Source organism: Leucoraja erinacea, chromosome 13 (assembly GCF_028641065.1).
Source record: "Leucoraja erinacea ecotype New England chromosome 13, Leri_hhj_1, whole genome shotgun sequence".
NCBI classification, from domain to species: domain Eukaryota; kingdom Metazoa; phylum Chordata; class Chondrichthyes; order Rajiformes; family Rajidae; genus Leucoraja; species Leucoraja erinaceus.
The window spans coordinates 18,256,977-18,276,142 of NC_073389.1; the positions used below are offsets into that span (position 1 = coordinate 18,256,977).

General features: G+C 42.4%; 1 protein-coding gene across 1 annotated transcript in view; it reads left to right on the forward strand.

Moving 5' to 3' along the window:
- igsf11 (immunoglobulin superfamily member 11) overlaps positions 1–19,166 on the forward strand; it is a 189,219-nt gene that overhangs the window by 161,610 nt on the left and 8,443 nt on the right. The window contains exons 5-6 of the mRNA XM_055644554.1: positions 8,640–8,762; positions 13,490–13,637. Coding sequence (XP_055500529.1) covers positions 8,640–8,762; positions 13,490–13,637 — 271 coding nt within the window. The remainder of the gene's footprint in view (positions 1–8,639; positions 8,763–13,489; positions 13,638–19,166) is intronic.

A 19,166-nucleotide genomic window follows, 5' to 3' on the forward strand; every position in this document is an offset into this window, starting at 1 on the left:
TGCGGCATAAATTCATTGGAACTTGGCCTTGCTTAGAGGCAGCAGTGTAAGAGGCGGCAATAAATATTAGTTCCCACTAATATAGTAGGGCAGCACAGTAGTGCAGTGGGAGAGTTGCTGCCTTAAGGCCCTTTCCCGATTTCTCACGAATACTCCCGAGTTTTCCCCTTGATTCAAACTCGGGGAATGTCCATAGCGAGTCCGTAGGAGTCCGTAGATATTTTGTAGCGGCTTGTAATGCCAGCCGTAGGTACTCGGGGCATCAGGTAAGCCGGGACGTTTTTTCAGCATGTTGAAAAATGTCCATGAGTAAAAAAAAAAATAGCCCCGAGTACCTACGGCCAGCATCTCCGAGTTTGAATCAGGGGGAAAACTCGGGAGAATTCGTGAGTAACTCGGGAAAGTGGGACAGGGCCTTCACAGCTCCAGAAACCTGAATACCTGGTTTGATCCTGACCACGGGTGCTGTCTGTACAGAATTTGTAAGTTCTCCCTGTGACCGCATGGGTTTTCTCCGGCTGCTCCGCTTTCCTCCCATACTCCAAAGATGTGCAGGTTTGCAGTTTAATTGGCTTCGGTAAAATTGCAAATTGCCCCTCAAGTTGCTGCCTTATAGAGCCTGAGATCCAGGTTCAATCCTGACTACGGGTGCTGTTTGTGCAGAGTTTGTACATTCTCTCTCTGACTATTTGGGTTTTTTCTGGGTGCTCTGGTTTCTTCCCACATCCAAAATACATGTGGGTTTGTAGTTCAATTGGCCTCTGTAATTTGTCCCTAGGATAGTGTTAGTGTATGGGGTGATCGCTGGTCGACGCGGACTTGGTGGGCCAAAGGACCTGCTTCCATGTCCTACTCTGAAAGTCTACATTTTACTCTTAAAGTCTAAATGTGCTTGATTTGGGGCTGAAGGCATTCCTTGGATAACGAAGCAGCAGTGGACAGCTTCCAAGGATGTTGGTGAGGACTGAACGTGAACGGCCCCAATCATGCCTGTTTGCAGTCGATTGTTTTTATTGCGGCAACACTGACCTTTGATCATTTTGTGGTCAGACACCCTACACATACCCCTCATTCTTCCACGCATGCACACGTCCAAAGCATCATGAGGGTAAAATGCTACTATGCCTTACCTGCTACCCCATTGCTGTTCTCGCATGTGTCTCTGCTTTGGAGCAGTGATGAGCTGAAGAAGATATGAGGTTGCACTTTCCTACCAGCCTCTCAGCCCTGCATCAGGGAGCACTGGTATATAAACCTCAGCCCCATTCACTTGAATGGGTCTCTGACCCTGTTGTAAACGGTCTTGAGATGCTTTGTTTTATTTTAATGTTTTACTTTTTTTTAAATTATTTAAATCTATTTGAAATTTGTTATATGTTTTTGGCTGAGGCTGGCTCACTGCCTGGAGCTAGTTATACCATGCCAGTTATCTTTAGTTTAGTTTAATTAAATTTAGTTTAGTTTAGAGATACAGCGTGGAAACAGGCCCATCGGCCCACCGAGTCCACACCGACCAGTGATCCCCGTACACTAGCTCCATCCTATACGCACTGGGGACAATTTACAATCTTTACCGATGCCAATTAACCTACAAACCTGTCCGTCTTTGGAATGTGGGAGGAAAGCGAAGCAACTGCGGAGAACCCACTTGGTCACAGTGATAATGTACAAACTCTGTACAGACAGCACCCGTGGTCAGTATCGAACCGGGGTCTCTGTCGCTGTAAGGAAGCAAACCTACCGCTGCACCACAGTGCCGCCCAAATGAAATGACTAGGTATCACTTGGTGCAAAGGCTGGCTGCAATTGTAGCCAGTGAGCCAGGCAGTGGGTTAAGTCCAGTGCATTCACTACCAATGGCCCTCCCAGGACTTGAATCGTTCACCTTAATTGTTTTCTGAACTTTAAAGTGATTTTGTTTTAATTCAAATGGCCTCGCCAAGGAATTGATTTGAAAATGTGCAGAGGCCGACGTACTTAATGTGTGAAGGACAAAAATCATTGAAGTGTTGTGGTTAAATTATTTTCAATAATGTCCCTTCAGCTTCATGACGCAGCAGACTGCTTTGAGGATTCTAATGGCATAGTCAATAATTACTGTTTCAATAAAAAAAAGCAGGAATAAAAATTGATAAAGACCGCTAGTTATAGGACAGTCCTTTGAAAGGGTTTGTCTCATGTCAATATATGTTGTGATTTAAAAAATATATATTTTCTCTTTTTAAAATAAAATTGTTGATTTACTTTTAGTAATTAGACTGCATTTCCACCGCTTCCAGTAACAAACCCCCTGATTTTTGCATCAAGCAAAATCAGCTTAAATATTCAAATGTGTTGCTCCTTCTGTAACACAATTTCTTGTAAATTGGTGAGGCCTGGATTGAAGTCGGGTTCATGGGTATCTGTTCCACATATACTATTCTGATCTCAGATGCATTCATTTACTTTAAAGCAATCGATGTGGCAAATCGATCTAAAAGATTATCGATAATTAAATTACTATCCACCGTTAACATGTGGCTCACCTCTTTGGAGACCTCAGTCCTAAATGTAAAATTACAAAATAGAAATAAATGCTTATGATTTGTTTTGTCTGCAGTTTTACAAACACCACGTCCTTTCACCGTCTGTACTAATTTCCAACGGCTTACAAGCTTATCTTGGTTTCCAGCAGAAATACCTCAAGCACTAAACTGTCACACAAAAAGGCACCAGATATCAACCGATGACCTGTTCAAATGAGATAGGATAGTTGAAAGTTGGTTATTCCCTGTGTGCTTGTATATATATAACAAGGAGTGAGTGAGCCTGCTATTTGTCAACCACATTTAGAAGTGAAACAAAAGGCTGATTATGAATGGACTGATTGGGCAGGAAGATTGACTGGGATTATTGCCATTCATCTTAGCCATGAGAACAACTGCTGGAGTTCCTTAGAGAACATGGATAGGCCACATTTCAGCTTGGGACCCTTCTTAGCCTAATTGTGGTGTGGCAGGGAGAAAGCTGGAAGGGATGAGGGACAAGGAAAAGCTTGGCAAGTGATAGGTGGATATAGGTGGTGTGGTGGGGAGGGGGGGGGGGGGGGGGGGGTGGGGTGGGTCCTGGGCAGGTGGTGGACAGAGGCCAGCGATGAAAAGACAAAAGGTATGAGTTAAGGATAGGTGAGAATTCAGACATCATTCTTTGAAATAAATCTGACTGTTTTGACATAAGACAAAGCTTTGATGAATATAGCCAAGCTTCCAGCTAATTGACTGGAGTGATGTAATTCTCAAGGCCTGACAGTGCAGGGCAACATCCCTCCAGGTTGTTCCCATCCCTGTGTCATCAATTCATGCCGAGTTTATTGTCATCTGTGCAAGTACAGGTATAATGAAATTCTCCTTATACTATGAAACTCCTGTTCGGTGACAGGAAAACTGCTACTAAAACTGACCATAGGGTTAATGAAGAATTCTAGTAGTTATAGGATGCTCTGTATTTCTGGGAGCCGTGCAGTTTGGCAAAGCCTATGTGGCAGGAACAGCTGATGCCTACATTCTACAGGGGAAAGTGATAAATGTCCTGTCCCCATTGGACAAGATTTTTGTCACGAATCAACGTGTCTTTGGACAGCCATATGACAGATTTAACATTCATCACTGGTGGCTTGAAAATTTAATGCTGTGTTGACATTTACCAGCATATGAAGCAACATCCCTGCAGTAAAAAGGCTGGCAGCAAGCCAGGCTCAGAGCACGCGGTGTGACTGCCTTGCTTGTGAAGCTGAGATTGGAATCAAGACAGGTTTGTCTGACATGAGGTTAGACACAATGTGTTGGAGTAACTCAGCGGGTCAGCCAGCATCTCTGCAGAGAACGGATGGTTGAGGATCGGGTCGGGGACCCTTCTACCCTTCTTTAGACTGAAAGTAAGGGGGAGGGAACTGGAGGTAAGAAAAGGCCAGAACAAAGCAGGGCTGGTAACAGACGACCAAGGAAAGGTGGAGCCCATAGCAGCCCATTATTGGCTGGGGAAGAGGTTATAACGAAGGGACGCAAGGATGCGAACAGTGGGACAACAAGGTGGGGGGGAGCGAAGGCCGGGGTTACTTAAAATTAGATAAATCAACGTTCATACCGCTGGATTGTAAGCTGCCCGAGTGAAATACGAGGTGCTGTTCCTCCAATTTGTGTGTGGCCTCACTCTGACAGTGGAGGAGGCCCAGGACTTGTCTGGCGATCCTGCAAGTGTGGACCTGGACTAACGGCAGCACTGTCTCACAAGATCAGAGCAATTGGCAGGGATTGGCAGTCATTATAAGGTGAACAAAAGGGTGTAATTATTTTGTGTTTCCCTTATACCCACACCATCTTGGCCGCACTCTCATTTCTCTTGTACAGGAGTCTGAAAACCCTGACCATTTGGTTCAAGAATGGCCTCTTCCCAACAACCATTCGGCTCTTGAATACAAAACAACACTACCTGATGAATTTTGAATTGTAGATAGACACAAAATGGTTGAGTAACTCACCATGTCAGGCAGCATCTCTGGAGAAAATGTTTAGTTGACAGTTCGGGTAGGGACCCTTCTTTGGTACAAACCAGCATCTGCAGTTCCTTTTTATTAAGTTATGAACTTTTTTTTTTGCACAAATTACATCATGCTTTTTTTTTTGCACTAGTACTGGGGTTATTACTTTTTTTTTTTTTGTTTATCATTACATGTATAACGTTACAGGCTTGTTACACAAGTAAGAATTTGCTGCAAATGAATTTGCTGTAATTGTTCTGCGGTAGGTGGGTGATTCTTCAGTAAGTGAATCCATAATTCTATTACATTTCTTCTTTTTGTATATTGTTAATAAACATATTCCTCATCAATAAAGATCAAACCCTAAATGAATAAAGTGTCATTTTTTCCATTATTTTCCCAATGTTCGATACCCCCCCCCATTCCCCCCCAAAACCGCATGTCCCGATGGTAACCAGTGAAATTTCAAGTCGGCATATTTATTTAATGGGGGATCTATCTGGACTGAAAATACTTTTAAACGGTAGATATTAATAATTAAAATATTTATCACCCTTAAAAAAAATTCCTCTATTCTTGATAAAATTATAAATCTCAGTTATTTTCAAAAAATTCTTGTCTCGATGATTGGAGTCATTTGCCGTCACGCACCTTTGTTGAGCAATTCCACATGGCTATAAATATAGGCGTGAACTTCCGACCTCAAAAGACCGCGGAATTCAAAAGTTCCCTACCTTGTGAATTTACAGGATGCGAAGCGTATGAAAACTCAGTTTTCTGCTGCATAGCAGGTACATACCTTTATTCAGCGTCATCGCCGAACGGTGCTCAACTCTTAGGGGAAAAATAAAAAAGTTATTTTTTACTTGTTCTGGAGAACAAATCGTGCCATGTGCCATTCGGGAAACGATATGGCCAGGCATGGCCTTCCAGCGAGGCCATCCTGGACTAAAGGCTTGGGCCACCATTCCCGTCATGGCCACATACGCAACTTAATCCCCGATCTCCATCCCGCTCCAGCTGAACACGCAGCCGTCACATCTTCCCGTGACCCAATGCCCTTCTCCACGCCCGGCCCTCTTCAGCCCTTGTTTCCCCCCTCCCCCCAACCAGGGAACAAGGGCTGAAGAGGGAAGATGCGATGGCTTTGTGTCCGGCTGAAGCTGGAGATCGGGGGTAAGTAAACCTAGCCCCAACCCCGGCTCCAGTCCCAACCTTAGCCCCAGCCTCAATCCAACCCCAACCCCAGCCCTAGCCCGAACCCTAGCCCTAAAGATAGTTTTAGTCATCTCCATCATGTGACGCTCCCAAACTCGATCATCTCCACCATGCTGTCAAATCTGTCACATGAGTATTTTATGCTCATAATGTGTAAAATAATACAATAATTACCATATTTATCGATTGTGATTGACAAATGAACAGTATGGCTCTGCCTAATGATCTGAAGTTAATATTGTTTTAGAGGAAGTTGGTGAAAAGTTATGAGAAGGTTACCATTCTTGCTGAAAATCACAAATTTTTTTCGGCAGTAAGCTGTTACGAAGGTTTAAAATCACTGCGTTAGACTGAAAAGGTTTTATTTTTGGTGGTTTATTTGAGGAAGATACTCTAATTTCAAAGACTGTGACAAAAATTTGATTTTATATTCTTAAATCAGTTACATTTGCAGTGTTGTTCATCATAAAAATATGATGGATATGTCTGAATGCAATGGGCAACCTGGAAAAAGCCAAGGAAAAAATAAATTAAATTCTCTAAAAGATTCTGCCAAACATATTTTTCCCATAGTAGAGATGTTCATCTATGTGAAACAACATTCAAAGTTGCAAAAAACATTATTTTCGGGTTTCCAGAAACTTAAATGTAGATATTTACTGTAGAATCACCCAGTTACATATGACAATTAAACAGGTTCCTAGTGTTGAAAAAAAAATGTTTTTTTTGTCCACGATAAATGAATGCCCTTCTATCACAAGGACAAAATCAACTTGTTGCAGTTTTATTTATTTTATAATTTGTTTTAGAGTGTGGAGTGGATTAACTAACAATCTTTCTCCCCACTCAACCTGGTTTGCCCAACTTTTGGTTCGGGATGTTCTTATCAATAAATAAGCAGTACATAACATTATAACAAGAGTTTAAATTATTAAAATAACCATAAAAATCACATCAGGCCATAAAATATAGAAAGATAGGATAGGAAAACGTTGGACCAATTATTAAGTTATCTAGAGACTCTTCTCTTGAAATTCTATTTTGAAGATATTAATAACCTGGCTCCAACTAGTAGATATTAAATGTTGAGGAAAATATCTATGTAATTTAAATTTTCTTGAGTACGTCCAGCTAAGCTTGCTCCCTGCTTGCTTCAGTGGGGATAAACCTGGACTGATTGGGAAAGGGGTGACTAACCTGCTGGGATCCCGTGTTGCAGGTGTAGGTCTTGTGTTCAATATCACACAGCGACAGATGCTTGCTGTTTAGCCTCACGATGTATCTCTAGGTTAAGACCCTGAACTTACAAACACTTATGAGTCCAGCCAAGTGTACCGCTTGATTATGATATTTAATGTTGTCTTGAGTTATACCAAATCCACATAAACTTCCCTTGTTAATTTTGGCTTACAACGCCAAAGACCGGGGTTTGATCCTGACTGCGGGTGCTGTTTGTACAGAGTTTGTACGTTCCCACCATGATCGCGCGGGTTGTCTCCGGGTGCTCAGGGCTTCCCCCCACATTCCGAAGACGCACAGGTTTGTAGGTTAATTGGCTTCGGTAAAGATTGTAAATTGGCCCGAACGTGTCGGGTAGAGGTAGGGTAAAGGGTTTGTGATTCGGGGTGGACTCGGTGGGCCGAAGGGCCCGTTTCCGCGCTGTATCTCTAAACTAAAGTAAACTGAACAACCATTCTTATTATGGATACCAGTATTGCAGAGATATACACGCATACTGATAAAATACTACTGTATAGTTCTGAGTTGCGCCCCTAGCACTAACACTATCCTACAGAGTAATGACAATGCACAATTTCACTGAAGCCAGGTATGCGTGTATTAGTACATGCATAGAAGATATGCATCTTAAAATAATAATTCTTTTTCTCAGAGGTCCAAAATTGCAGATGCACGCAGGCAACATTGCCAATAGTGCAAATCGAAGCATGGCTGTATCCATTGGTACTATATCAGCACTGAAACCAGTCTCTGTGGGGTTCAGTGTCTTAAACAGGCAAGGAAAATTAGACTACATATTGACCAGAGACCTACATGTGATTGCTTATTCTGCACTTCTTCTCCCAAAGCCCTGTTGCTGGACAGGAACCTTGTGCACAGGGTGCCGAATCTAACTGTAAACTTCCTTCTATCCATTACCACCTCTGTTCTGGGAAAATGTTGCAAGATGCTTTGTAGGTGCTTTATCAAACAAAATATGACCAGGACCTTCTCTGTTCCAGCCCATTAACAGGGTGTAGAGGCTGCCTTTCCTTGTAGCTACAACTTTTTAGTTTAGTTTCAGTGTGTTGCAGGCACCCACCACCCTCTGTGTAAAAAAAAACTGCCTGAATGTAGGTGCTGTTTCTTTCAGTATTTCCAGTGTCCGTAGGGTTTTTTTTCACATTTAAGGTGCAATGTGAAAAGCGTTGTTTTGCATTGTATCCAAACAGGTCAGATGCACAATACATGGATTAGATAGATAGAGCAAAGTGGAAGATACAGAGTGCAGAATATAGTTTTCAGCATAGAACAGTACAGCACAGGAACGGTCCCTTCGTTCCACAGTGTTAGTGCCGAACACAATGCCAAGTTCAACTGATCTCATCTGTTTCATCTTAATTAAATAGAATGCACTGTAGCTTTCTATTTAATTTACAACTTTTATCAGCAGCAGCTAATTTGTAACCTGTGGTCAGGTAGTAAGATTGTCAGGGATTATGGGGAGAAGGCAGGAGAATGGTGTTGAGAGGGAAAAATAGATCAGCCATGATTGAATGGTGGAGTAGACTTGATGGGTCAAATGGCCTAATTTTTCTCCTGGTATTTATGAACATATAACTCTTTAATAATGGTCTTTAAATATCAGTAGATTTTTGTTCACATGTTCAATGTTTTTTTTTCCAAGATAAATCGCGAGGGACATTGTTTCTCCGGAATATCAGCTCTGCTACAAATGGCTTGTACCGATGTACAGTTACCAATGTGATGGGATCCCACACCTGTGCCATTCATCTCCAGGTTAACGAACGTAAGTACATTGTCATCGCCAACTCTTTGCAGCACTTGTGTTTAACTTGTGTTTACCCTCCTGTGTGTTCAGAATTCCATTTGACACTACACGATTTTCAATATATCCCATCCAAGACCTACCGGCAAACTGAATGTTGCTGAAAGAATCTAAACATGAGCCATCTCAGCATTGAGAGGATTCAGCCACATCATAAATCTAGCAAGAATTAAAGAATTTCATAAACCATATAGGGTTTAATATTTATCATGCAAATCTTCTTATCAATTTAACTAAGAATTCAACAATTCTCTTCAATAACCTGGGTGGCATGGTGGCGCAGCGGTAGAGTTGCTGCCTTTCAGCGCCAGAGACCTGGGTACGATCCCGACTACAGGTGCTATCTGTACGGAGTTTGTACGTTCTCCCCGTGACCATGTGAGTTTTTCTGATCTTCGGTTTCCTCCCACACTTCAAAGACGTATAGGTTTGTAGGTAAATTGGCCTGGTATAAGTGTAAATTGTCTCTAGTGTGTGTAGGATAGCGTTAATGTGTGGAGATTGCTGGTCGGTGTGGACTTGGTGGGCCGAATGGCCTGTTTCCGCACTGCATCTCTAAACTTAACTAAACCTTTGTCAAATCTGAGTAATATTTTTTGATGCAAAAGAAAATGAGCTGTATAATGCTTTAGGTAATAAAGCCAAGGTCACATTTGATCTCATTCAGACCTATCCTTACCATTGTCTCATTGCAGAGTCCACATCCCTCGACAGCTTCACAGCACCTTGGTTTAAATGACTCTTTTGCTTCGACATGCAGCAAAGTTTCAATGATTCAATTCAATGATACTTTGGTGTCATGGATACCTAGGTACATTAAAATGCTTTATTTTGCTTACAACCTGGTAAAATCATACAACAGACCTCACATAGGCAGTAAACAAGTGTCGCCACGTGTCTGGCACTGACAAGTTATAAAAATCACTGAACATTCCTATTTACCGCCTGTGGCTGCACGTGCAGCTGACCTATTCCCACCGACGGCCTCCCGCTGGGTCTAGCCTTTAGTCTAAGGGTGCTGAATCTGTGGAAATCTTTGCCACAGAAAGCTGTGGAGGTCAAGTCAGTGAATATTTTTAAGACATAGATAGATTCTTGATTAGTACAGGTGTTGGAGGTTATGGGGAGAAGGCAGGAGAATGGGGTTAGGAGGGAGAGATAGATCTGTCATGATTGAATGGCGGAGTAGACGTGATGGGCCGAATGGCCTAATTCTGCTCCTTTTCCTTATGACACCCCCTTCAATTTCGACAGGAGTGCCAGTTAAGACTGTCCTCCAGTCCTGATTTGGAGTCTGAATCTATAAGTTAGGGAACAAAAGAATGACTACTGCAAATCAAATCAGATGTTTTTTCTGAATTCTGTCAACACACTCAACTATTACACAACTCCCAATCCTAAAAGGCCTGGATATTGTACCTTTTTGCCAATACCTTTGCCAGATGTCTTGTCCGATTCCTGATTACAGGTGCACATTTGTAGCTCTTGAAGACCTCTGGCATCAGATTGAAATGACCCTTCAAGGATTCTCTCGTGTCCTTTCATGAGACCTTGTGGTGCTAATATACATCTAGTACGCCCTTGGCCCCACCACATGCAGCGATATTGCAATGTCCTATTGTGTGTGACTGTTTCTCTGTTCTGCACCCTCTGAGGAACTCAATGATATTGATTGTGTCTATGAACTCTCTTGCTTATGCTTTCCAAGTTTGCTGACGCTGTCACTGCCTGCCAACATCACAGCTCTATTCAGAGAACCCTTTATCTATTTACCTCACACCAGATTATTGCCACGTTACTCCCTTTAGTTTATTATTGTCATGTGTACTGAGGTACAGTGAAAAGCTTATTGTCGCATGTAAACCAGTTAGCAAAAAGACTATACATGATTACAGCCAAGCCGTTCACTGTGTAAAGATACAGCATAAAGGCAATAATGTTCAATAACATCCAGTAAAGTTTGATTAAAGATAGCTCGAAGGTAGATGGAGGATGAATACAGGATAAATGGTATAACGTTTAGTGCAAGATAAAATCCAGAAAAGTTTGATTAAAGATAGATGGGAGATCAGGACAGCTCTCTAGTTGGTGAGAGAACAGTTCAGTTGCTTGATAACAGCTGGGAAGAAACTGTCCCTGAATCTTGAAACCCTCAATACCAATGTACCAAATTAGATCCTAATATAGTTTCTGACAGTGTCGGAAATAAACAGAGGTGGAGCTATGAGCAAGTATATCCTGGTGCATGGTCTTGACCTAAAATCCCAATGATTCCATGGATGCTGGATGAGTTGTCCAGCAGATTGTTTTTTTACTGCTTCTTGCTATGCATATGAGATTATCTCCAATGGGAATGAACATAAAGGTTGTGGCTATCATCATGAAACTGCTCAAAAACAACAAAGGTTAAAGATTGCACACAAATGGTGATATAATTAGCATTTGTTTCTGCCAAGATGGATAGAGCTCTGGTCTATTAGATGCTGTTAAGGTTATCATGTAAACAACACACTTGGGAATCGATCAAACGTATTTATGAAATGTATCATTTAAAAATTCTATTTTAGAAAAGTCTGCTGTTTGTTATTCATTGGTTGTCATTGGATCTGTAAAAATATTATCAGTGAGGGGACAGTTTGATGGCATGTGACAATCCGAGCCACATAGGTGGAATGAAAGTCACCCCTTTCATGGTTGTTAATGGTCCTAAGTGAAATTAGTTCAGGCAATCACAACTCTGTTCTCTGGGGACACGGGTCCACAGCACAGACCCAGTTCTCTGTGCTAATTGACACTAATGAGGCAATTTCACAGAGACATTACAGGCTGACTAATGTGAAAAATGGAAATGTCACGCTAATATTGTGATGGTAGGGGGAGAGAATACCAGGAAGGTTTCTGCAACAAACCTTGTTTGCAATGCTATACAAAAAAAATTGTCCCTACAAGTGTCTTTTGAAAATTTTATACAATGTAATTTCTAGAAATATTGGACGATGTCCCACTGATTTGCATTTTAAATGGCTGAAAGGCGTGAATATTTGGGAAGGCTTTGTCAAAGGCAGACAACCAGGATTTGCTGACAGATTCTAGAGACTGAAGCTATTTCAATTTGGATGGCTGTCTAAAAGAATGGTTGGCAAATGGGAAACCGTCAATTTAAAAATATCCTTTTATATTATTAAATTGAGTATTATTTGGTGTTCCGGATAATTTTTTAAGTTTTCATATTCCTAACTTTTTTTTGGATTAAATTGATTGAAAGATAGGGGTTCGAATACCAGAGGACATGGGTTTAACGTGAGAGGGGAAAGATTTAATAGAACTCGAGGGGCAACTTTTTCACACAGAAGGCGATGAGTATATGGAACAAGCTACCAGAGTGGGTAGTTGAGGCAGGTACTATAACAACATTAAAAACACATTTGGATAGGTACAGGGATTGGAAAGGTTTGGAGTGATATGGGCCAAACGCAGACAGGTGGGACTCACATAATTGGGGCATTTTGGTCGGCATGGGCAAGTTAGCCTGAAGGGTCTTTTTCCATGCTGTATGACTCTTTGATGCAATCCAGGATGGAAACAGGCCCTTAGGCCCACCAAGTCCACGCTGACCATCAGTCAGTCACCTGTTCAAACTAGTCTGGTTGATCCCACTTTCGCATCCACTCTATGCACGCTACGGGCAATTAATAGAGGCCAATTAACCTCCAAGCCCGTACATCTTTGGGACGTGGGAGGAAACTGGTGCACTTGGAGGAAATCTCCGGTCACAGCAAAAATGTGCAAACTCCACATAGACATCTCCCAAGGTCAGGATCAAACCCAGATCACTTGGCGCTGTGAGACAGCAGCTCTACCCGCTGCACCAGTATGCCACTCATACCTTCATTTCGTGCTTAATGGTTCTCAAAGGTTAAAGGGATATTTCAATGACATGTTGTACCATTGGACAATGATGGGGGAGGAGGCTTTGACAGGTGTCAAAGATATTGGTTGCGTCATACTTGCTGCATTCTTGCAGATTTCAGAATATATTTACAGGATATAGCTGCAGGATTTGGGGCGGCACAGTGGGGGAGCGGTAGAGCTGCTGTCTTGCAGCACCAGAGTCGCTGGTTTGATCCTGCCCACAGGTCCTGTGTATGTGGAGTTTATATGTTCTATCTGTAACCACGTGGGCTTTCTCCTGGTGCTCTGGTTTCCTCCCACATTCCAAAGACATGGGTTTGTACATTAAATGGCTTTGGTAAAAATTGGAAATTGTCCCTGGTTTGTCAGATGATGCTAGTGTACGGGATGAATGTTGGTCGGCACAGACTCGGTCAGCCGAAGGGCCCGTTTCCACGCTTGCATCTGTAGTCTACAGATATGCCAGAACCTGGAAGTGGAAGCTGCACTGATGAAATGGTCACAAGCCCTCATTTCCCATCATTGTACTTTGTCAGTAGAGTCCAAAACATTCAATGTGAATGGTTTATCAGAAAGTCAAGGAGTCCCTGCACAGTTGGCCCGTATCTATCGGCATGTTCCATATAGGTTCAGGTAACATTACACTTATCCAACAGTTCTCTGATTTTAGCTTTCCTCTAATTTGGAGAGTGTGGGAAGCCCTCAACAGGGAACAGTTAAATGGGTGCCAAAATGGGAAATAACATTAAATTGAAAATTTTCTTTTGTTTCAACAGCGCATTTCCAGAATGTTGGAATTATAGCTGGAGCTGTGGTCACTGGAATCCTGGTGCTTCTGCTTGGTGTCATTTCTATTATTGTCATTCTGTTTTACCGGAGAAACAAAAACAAGTATGAAGAGGAAGAGATCCCTAATGAGATACGGTCAGTACTCTCTGGCATTAAAACGTGGAATGTGGCATATTTGCTGCACTATTCATGGGGTATAAATATTTTAACGACTCACTGCGTCAGGCAGCTTCACTGGAGAACATGGATAGGTGATGTTTTCTGGTCGAGAACCTACTTCAGTTTGAATGATTCTGATTGATCATTTTCCTAGCAATTTTGTTCTTGTTTTCATAGATGTTGTCTAACCTATTAACCTACTACAGAGTCAGCCAAGCAGCATCCTTCGATAACCTGAATCGATGACATTTCGGGTAGGGACCTCTCTTCAGATTGAAGACAGGTCTCTACTCGAAACATGACCAGTTTATGTTTTCCAGAGATGCTGTCTGACCCGCTGAGTTACTCCACTCCTGTGTGTCTTTCTTTTTGTAAACCAGCATCTGCAGTTTCGGTTTTTTTACATTCTGGATATAAACGTTTCTTAGCCTCAAACAACCTGGAAAATAATTCTCAATTGGAATGTTGGCCTGCAGATGAACACAGGCCTCAAAACTTTAGAGTTACAGCGTGGAATCAGACCCTTTGGCACACTGAGTCCGTGCCAACCAACGATCACCCCATACACTATCCTACACTCTAGGGACAATTTAACATTTTACTAAAGCCAATTAGCCGACATCAATTGTCCGTCTTTGGGAGGAAACAGGAGCACAAGGAGATAACCCTCGGGATCATGGAGAGAACAAACAAACTCCGTACAGACGGCACCCGTAGTCAGAATCGAACCCGGGCCTCTGGCGCTGTGGGGCAGCAACTCTACCGCTGCGCCACTGGGGAATAGTACTATTAGATTTTTGATATACAAAGTAATCGGCATCCAAGACCTCAACTTAATGACTCCCAAAAATCCACCTCTGACAACTGGATATTCCTTCTGTAGTTTATTGGCATTTGGACGGAGGAAGCAATGCTGGATCCCTGTGAGAACTGTATGGATGGATATCTGCCGGAGTTCAGTTGGAAGCATGTTTTAGTTTTAGAGATGCAACGCGGAAACAGACACTTCGGCCCACCTAGTCCGCAATGACCAGCGATGTGTAGGAAGAAACTGCAGATGCTGGTTTACACCGAAGATAGACACAAAATGCTGGAGTAACTCAGCCTGACCCGCTGACATACTCCAGCAATTTGTGTCGATCTCAGATGGAAGCATTCTCACCTGCTGAGTCAGCAGGTTTTTAGCTGAAGCCACATTCCACAGATTTGAGCACAAAATCTAGGCTGGCATCCCAGTTGCTGCCTTTGCACTCTCAGACCCCCCCCCCAGGAGTTAATTTAAACAATAGAATGCATGGATCATTTATTTGGGATGTCCTGGTCAATGTTGATCCTTGAAACATAATCACCAAAGCAGATTGATCATTTCTATTGCAGTGGTGTAGAATAATTGGAAAAGATTGATAATTTCTTTGTCACTTTGACTGTTGTTGTCTAACTTGCTAACTATCTCCCTGCATTCTCTGGTGTCATTGCTGATCATTATCTTTGCTCTACTTTGCGATCTTCCTCGTTGGAAATAGGCTCCTCTAAAGCTTTCAGCCTGTTATGAAAAGCTTCTAGATGTCCCCAGGTCGTGAAATGAGCTATGAAAATACGCAATAATGATGCCTTAAAATAACTGGCCCTGCCACCCTGACAATCAGCTGGGTACCTTCCACCGAACGTGAAAGGCCATTTCCTACAGTTTTCATTTTCTAATTCATCACTGCAGCGATTTAAAGTCCATAGTATTTGTATTCCATGAGTGTTTAATCTTCATTTCAATATAGGCCTCAGCATTGTGATCCAGCAAAAGCTGCTGAGGAAGCAGTAGGTAACCGAGGCCAAGCAAGCTTAAGCTAAAGACACCCAATGTTATGGGGTTGGAATGATTAGCCTTCCAGCACAAAGCTGGCTGCACTCCAGCAGCTAATGAGGTTTGCACAACGTCCGGCCAGAAATTAGATCTAATGCAGTGCCCGTTGTTAGGGCCGCCAAAGGTGAATAAATATTATTTCAGACTTCCATTTGAATTTTAAATATTTGCCAACATTAGCCAAACTGCAGAGGAAGGGGTGAGCTGTTTTTGATGCTAATACAATGCAAGTAAATATAACGAGAGTGCACAAAATGCAGTGTCTGGACAAAGGCAGCTTGCACCACCTGCTTGCCTGTTTGCAGCTGAAGGAAGCATACGATGGAGTGTGGTCTGCTCAGCACTTAAATGTTTTCCTTGGCGTGTGGTGACACACACACACTGCCCATCAAGAGGTGGTAGAAGTCTGTGCAGTTGTGATTCACACAAGGCAATTATTTTGGTTGCAGACAATACAATATACTCTCAGGCCATTATCCCAGGCCCAATCATCATCAGTTGCTTCATCAGTGACTATTCCTTCACCGCCAGGTCCGCTGAGGATCTTTAGTTTAATTCAGAGACACAGCGCGGAAACGGGCACTTTGGCCCACCGAGTCCACGGCGACCAGCGATCCCCGCACATTAACACAGGCCCACATAAACTAGGAACAATTTACACTTATACCAAGTATACAAACAGAAGCCAATTAACCTACAAACCTGTACGTCTTTGGAGTGTGGGAGGAAACCGAAGATCTCGGACAAAACCCACGCAGTCACGGGGAGAACGTACAAACTCCGTGCAGGCAGCATCCGTGGTCGGGATCGAATCCGGGTCTCTGGCGCTGCAAACGCTGTAAGGCAGTAACTCTATTGCTGTGCCACCGTGCCATCCATCTGATGTTTACATCCACACATGCTTTGTGTACATGCATTGTGTGTAGATGTATCTCTTTAGATAATGCTGCTCTGTGTCATCATGGATAATACAGGGCTTTAATCCGATAGGTGGCTGGCAGCAACTGTGTCACAGTGGACCAGCTGAAGACTATTTCCATCAAGAGTTTAACTACCTTTTAATTCAATTTCCATCGTGCAGAACACCTGATTCATTGGTTGTAATTTTTTGAACCATTGCTAAATCTCCCAATCTTATCCTAAAGAAAAGAGTGCTACATCTGGTAGAGCTGCTGCCTCACAGCACCAGAGACCCGAAATTCGATCCTGACCACGTGTGTTGTCTGCGTGGGGTTTGCACGTTCTCCCTGCGACTGCATGGCCTTCATCTGGGTGCTTCAGTTTCATCCAAAGATTTGTAGGTTTGCGGCTTCTGCAAATTGCCCCTAGTCTATAGGGAGTGGATGTGAAAGTGGGTTAACATTGAACTAGCGTGAACGATTGACAAATGGTCGACGGTGGGTCGAATGGGCCAACCGAGTCCGTGCCAACTAGCGATCCCCGCACACTAACGCTATCCTACACACACTAGAGACAATTTATAATTTTTACTGAAGCAAATTAACCTACAAACCTGTATGCCTTTGGAGTGTGCGAGGAAACCGGAGCTCCTGGAGAAAACCCATGCAGGTCCCAGGGAGAACGTACAAACTCCACACAGACAGCACCCGTTGTCTGGATCAAACCCAGGTGTCTTACGCAGCAACTCTACCGTTGCGCCACCGTGCCTAAAAGGGATGCAGTGACCAAAAACTGATCACACATGTAAGGGAGTGCTTGGGTGAATAATCAATTGTGAATCAGATGGGTGCTGCATACGAGTACTTCTCCATCATTTGCAATTACAGTTAGGTCCATAGATTTCAATCACTGTAGCCTTCAATATTTATATTTATTCATTTAACCCAATTTCTCCATCCATGTGTGTTTCTATGCCTACCCTTATTTTCAATTCTAATCTTCCAGGAATAAACCTTGTACTTGGTTTCCTTTAGGTATCCAGCCTTGCCAACTTGTGATAACCCAGAGATTTTATCCCAAGATCATTTTGTTCCTCTACCTCACCTAGACTTGGACCATCAAAGTAATAATGCCTCCATATTATTCCCACCAAAATGTGCCATCATGCAATTATCTTAAAAAATCACAAATCTAATTGCTAAGGAATTAATTTTCCTTCAACAATTTGTGATTGCAAGACGTTTGAATGAGAATTTCAGTATTACCTTGTGACTGACATCAGGTACGGTACTCTAAAATTTATTGTTTCCTATTACATTCTGAAGATGTAAATTTATTGAAATACACGTTTTCATTCTATTTCCATTGTGCAGAACACCTGATTTATTGGGTTAAATGAGTGAATGTAATTTTCAGTTTGAAGGCCAGAGCAGTTGCATTAGTCATCCATTAAACTAAAATCTACGGCTCTAATTATTATTCCAGAAATTGTACGAAATTTGAATTATGAGGATTGATAGATTATGGAAAATGTTTTGATGTCAATCTTTGTCCTCCATGGCTGTCGCTTCAGTTCAACAGTCATGTGTAATTTGGTGAATTAAGGAAACAAGTTTAAAAAATCGATTTTTGAAATGCAAGGTTAAACTGGTTAAAATATTTTGAATGATGAGCATGAACGCAATGCTGGGAGATAGATTTGATTTTCACAGATTGTACACTGACGTGCTTTTATTCACAGGATCATCGGTGTGTTCTAATGCTGTATTCTTTGTGCTCGTGCACGGGATAAAGGGTTTGTTGACGACACCAGCATTTATTACCCATCCCTCATCACTTTTGGACAAGGTTGTGTTGTGTCTGCACATTGAACCAGTGCAACACTTTGCAAAACACTATTTTTCCCAAGCAGGGACAGTGTACGATTTAGTGGTGACCTTGAAGATAGTGGTGTCTTGAAAGTAACTTCATAAATATCTGATTGTCGGGCTAAAGAGACAAATGGATGATCAGAAGATTATACCTTCACATCTTGTCTGTGGGTTTGAAAGTAGGCCAGACTTTTAGTGCTGGATTCACTTTGATTTGCAAGTTGCTAGGCAACTTTGGAGATGATATTAGTGTAATTTACTTCAAGATCTGTTCTAAATCTACAGAATATGGACATGGCAATCAACACGCAGTGGAATTAATCTAAAGGCTGAATGGTTTATTTTGCAAAACAATGATTTAAAAAAAAATTGGAATTAAATTGAATTTGTCTATTTATGTCTATTTCTTAATCATAAATAAAATGCACAGTTTTGTGGGGTCGTGCGTGAGTGTGCGTGCTCGAGTGTGTGCTTCCTTGCTCGAGGTCTGCCCACTCGAGAGTGTGTGCACAGTGTGTACACAGTGTGGGTGGGCTAGGCGGGATGTACGTACGTGTGTGTGTGAGAGTGTGGTCGGATCCCTCTTGATAATACGTTTTATATGCTGTGTTAGTTTCACAATGATACTATGAAGAAGGTTAACCTTCTCTGTATGAGAGTTATAATGTGATTGATTTCTACCTGTGGTGCAAACAAAACATGGAGAACAAGCGACACATAGGGAAATTTCCTCTGCTGCTCCACGTACAAAGAGACTAAAGGGCCTGTCCCACTTGGGCGTCATTTGCACGTCATTTACGCGCCATCATTTATGCGTCACGACGCACGACGTGCACATTGTGATGCGCACGTGATGCGTGCATTATGCGCGCATGG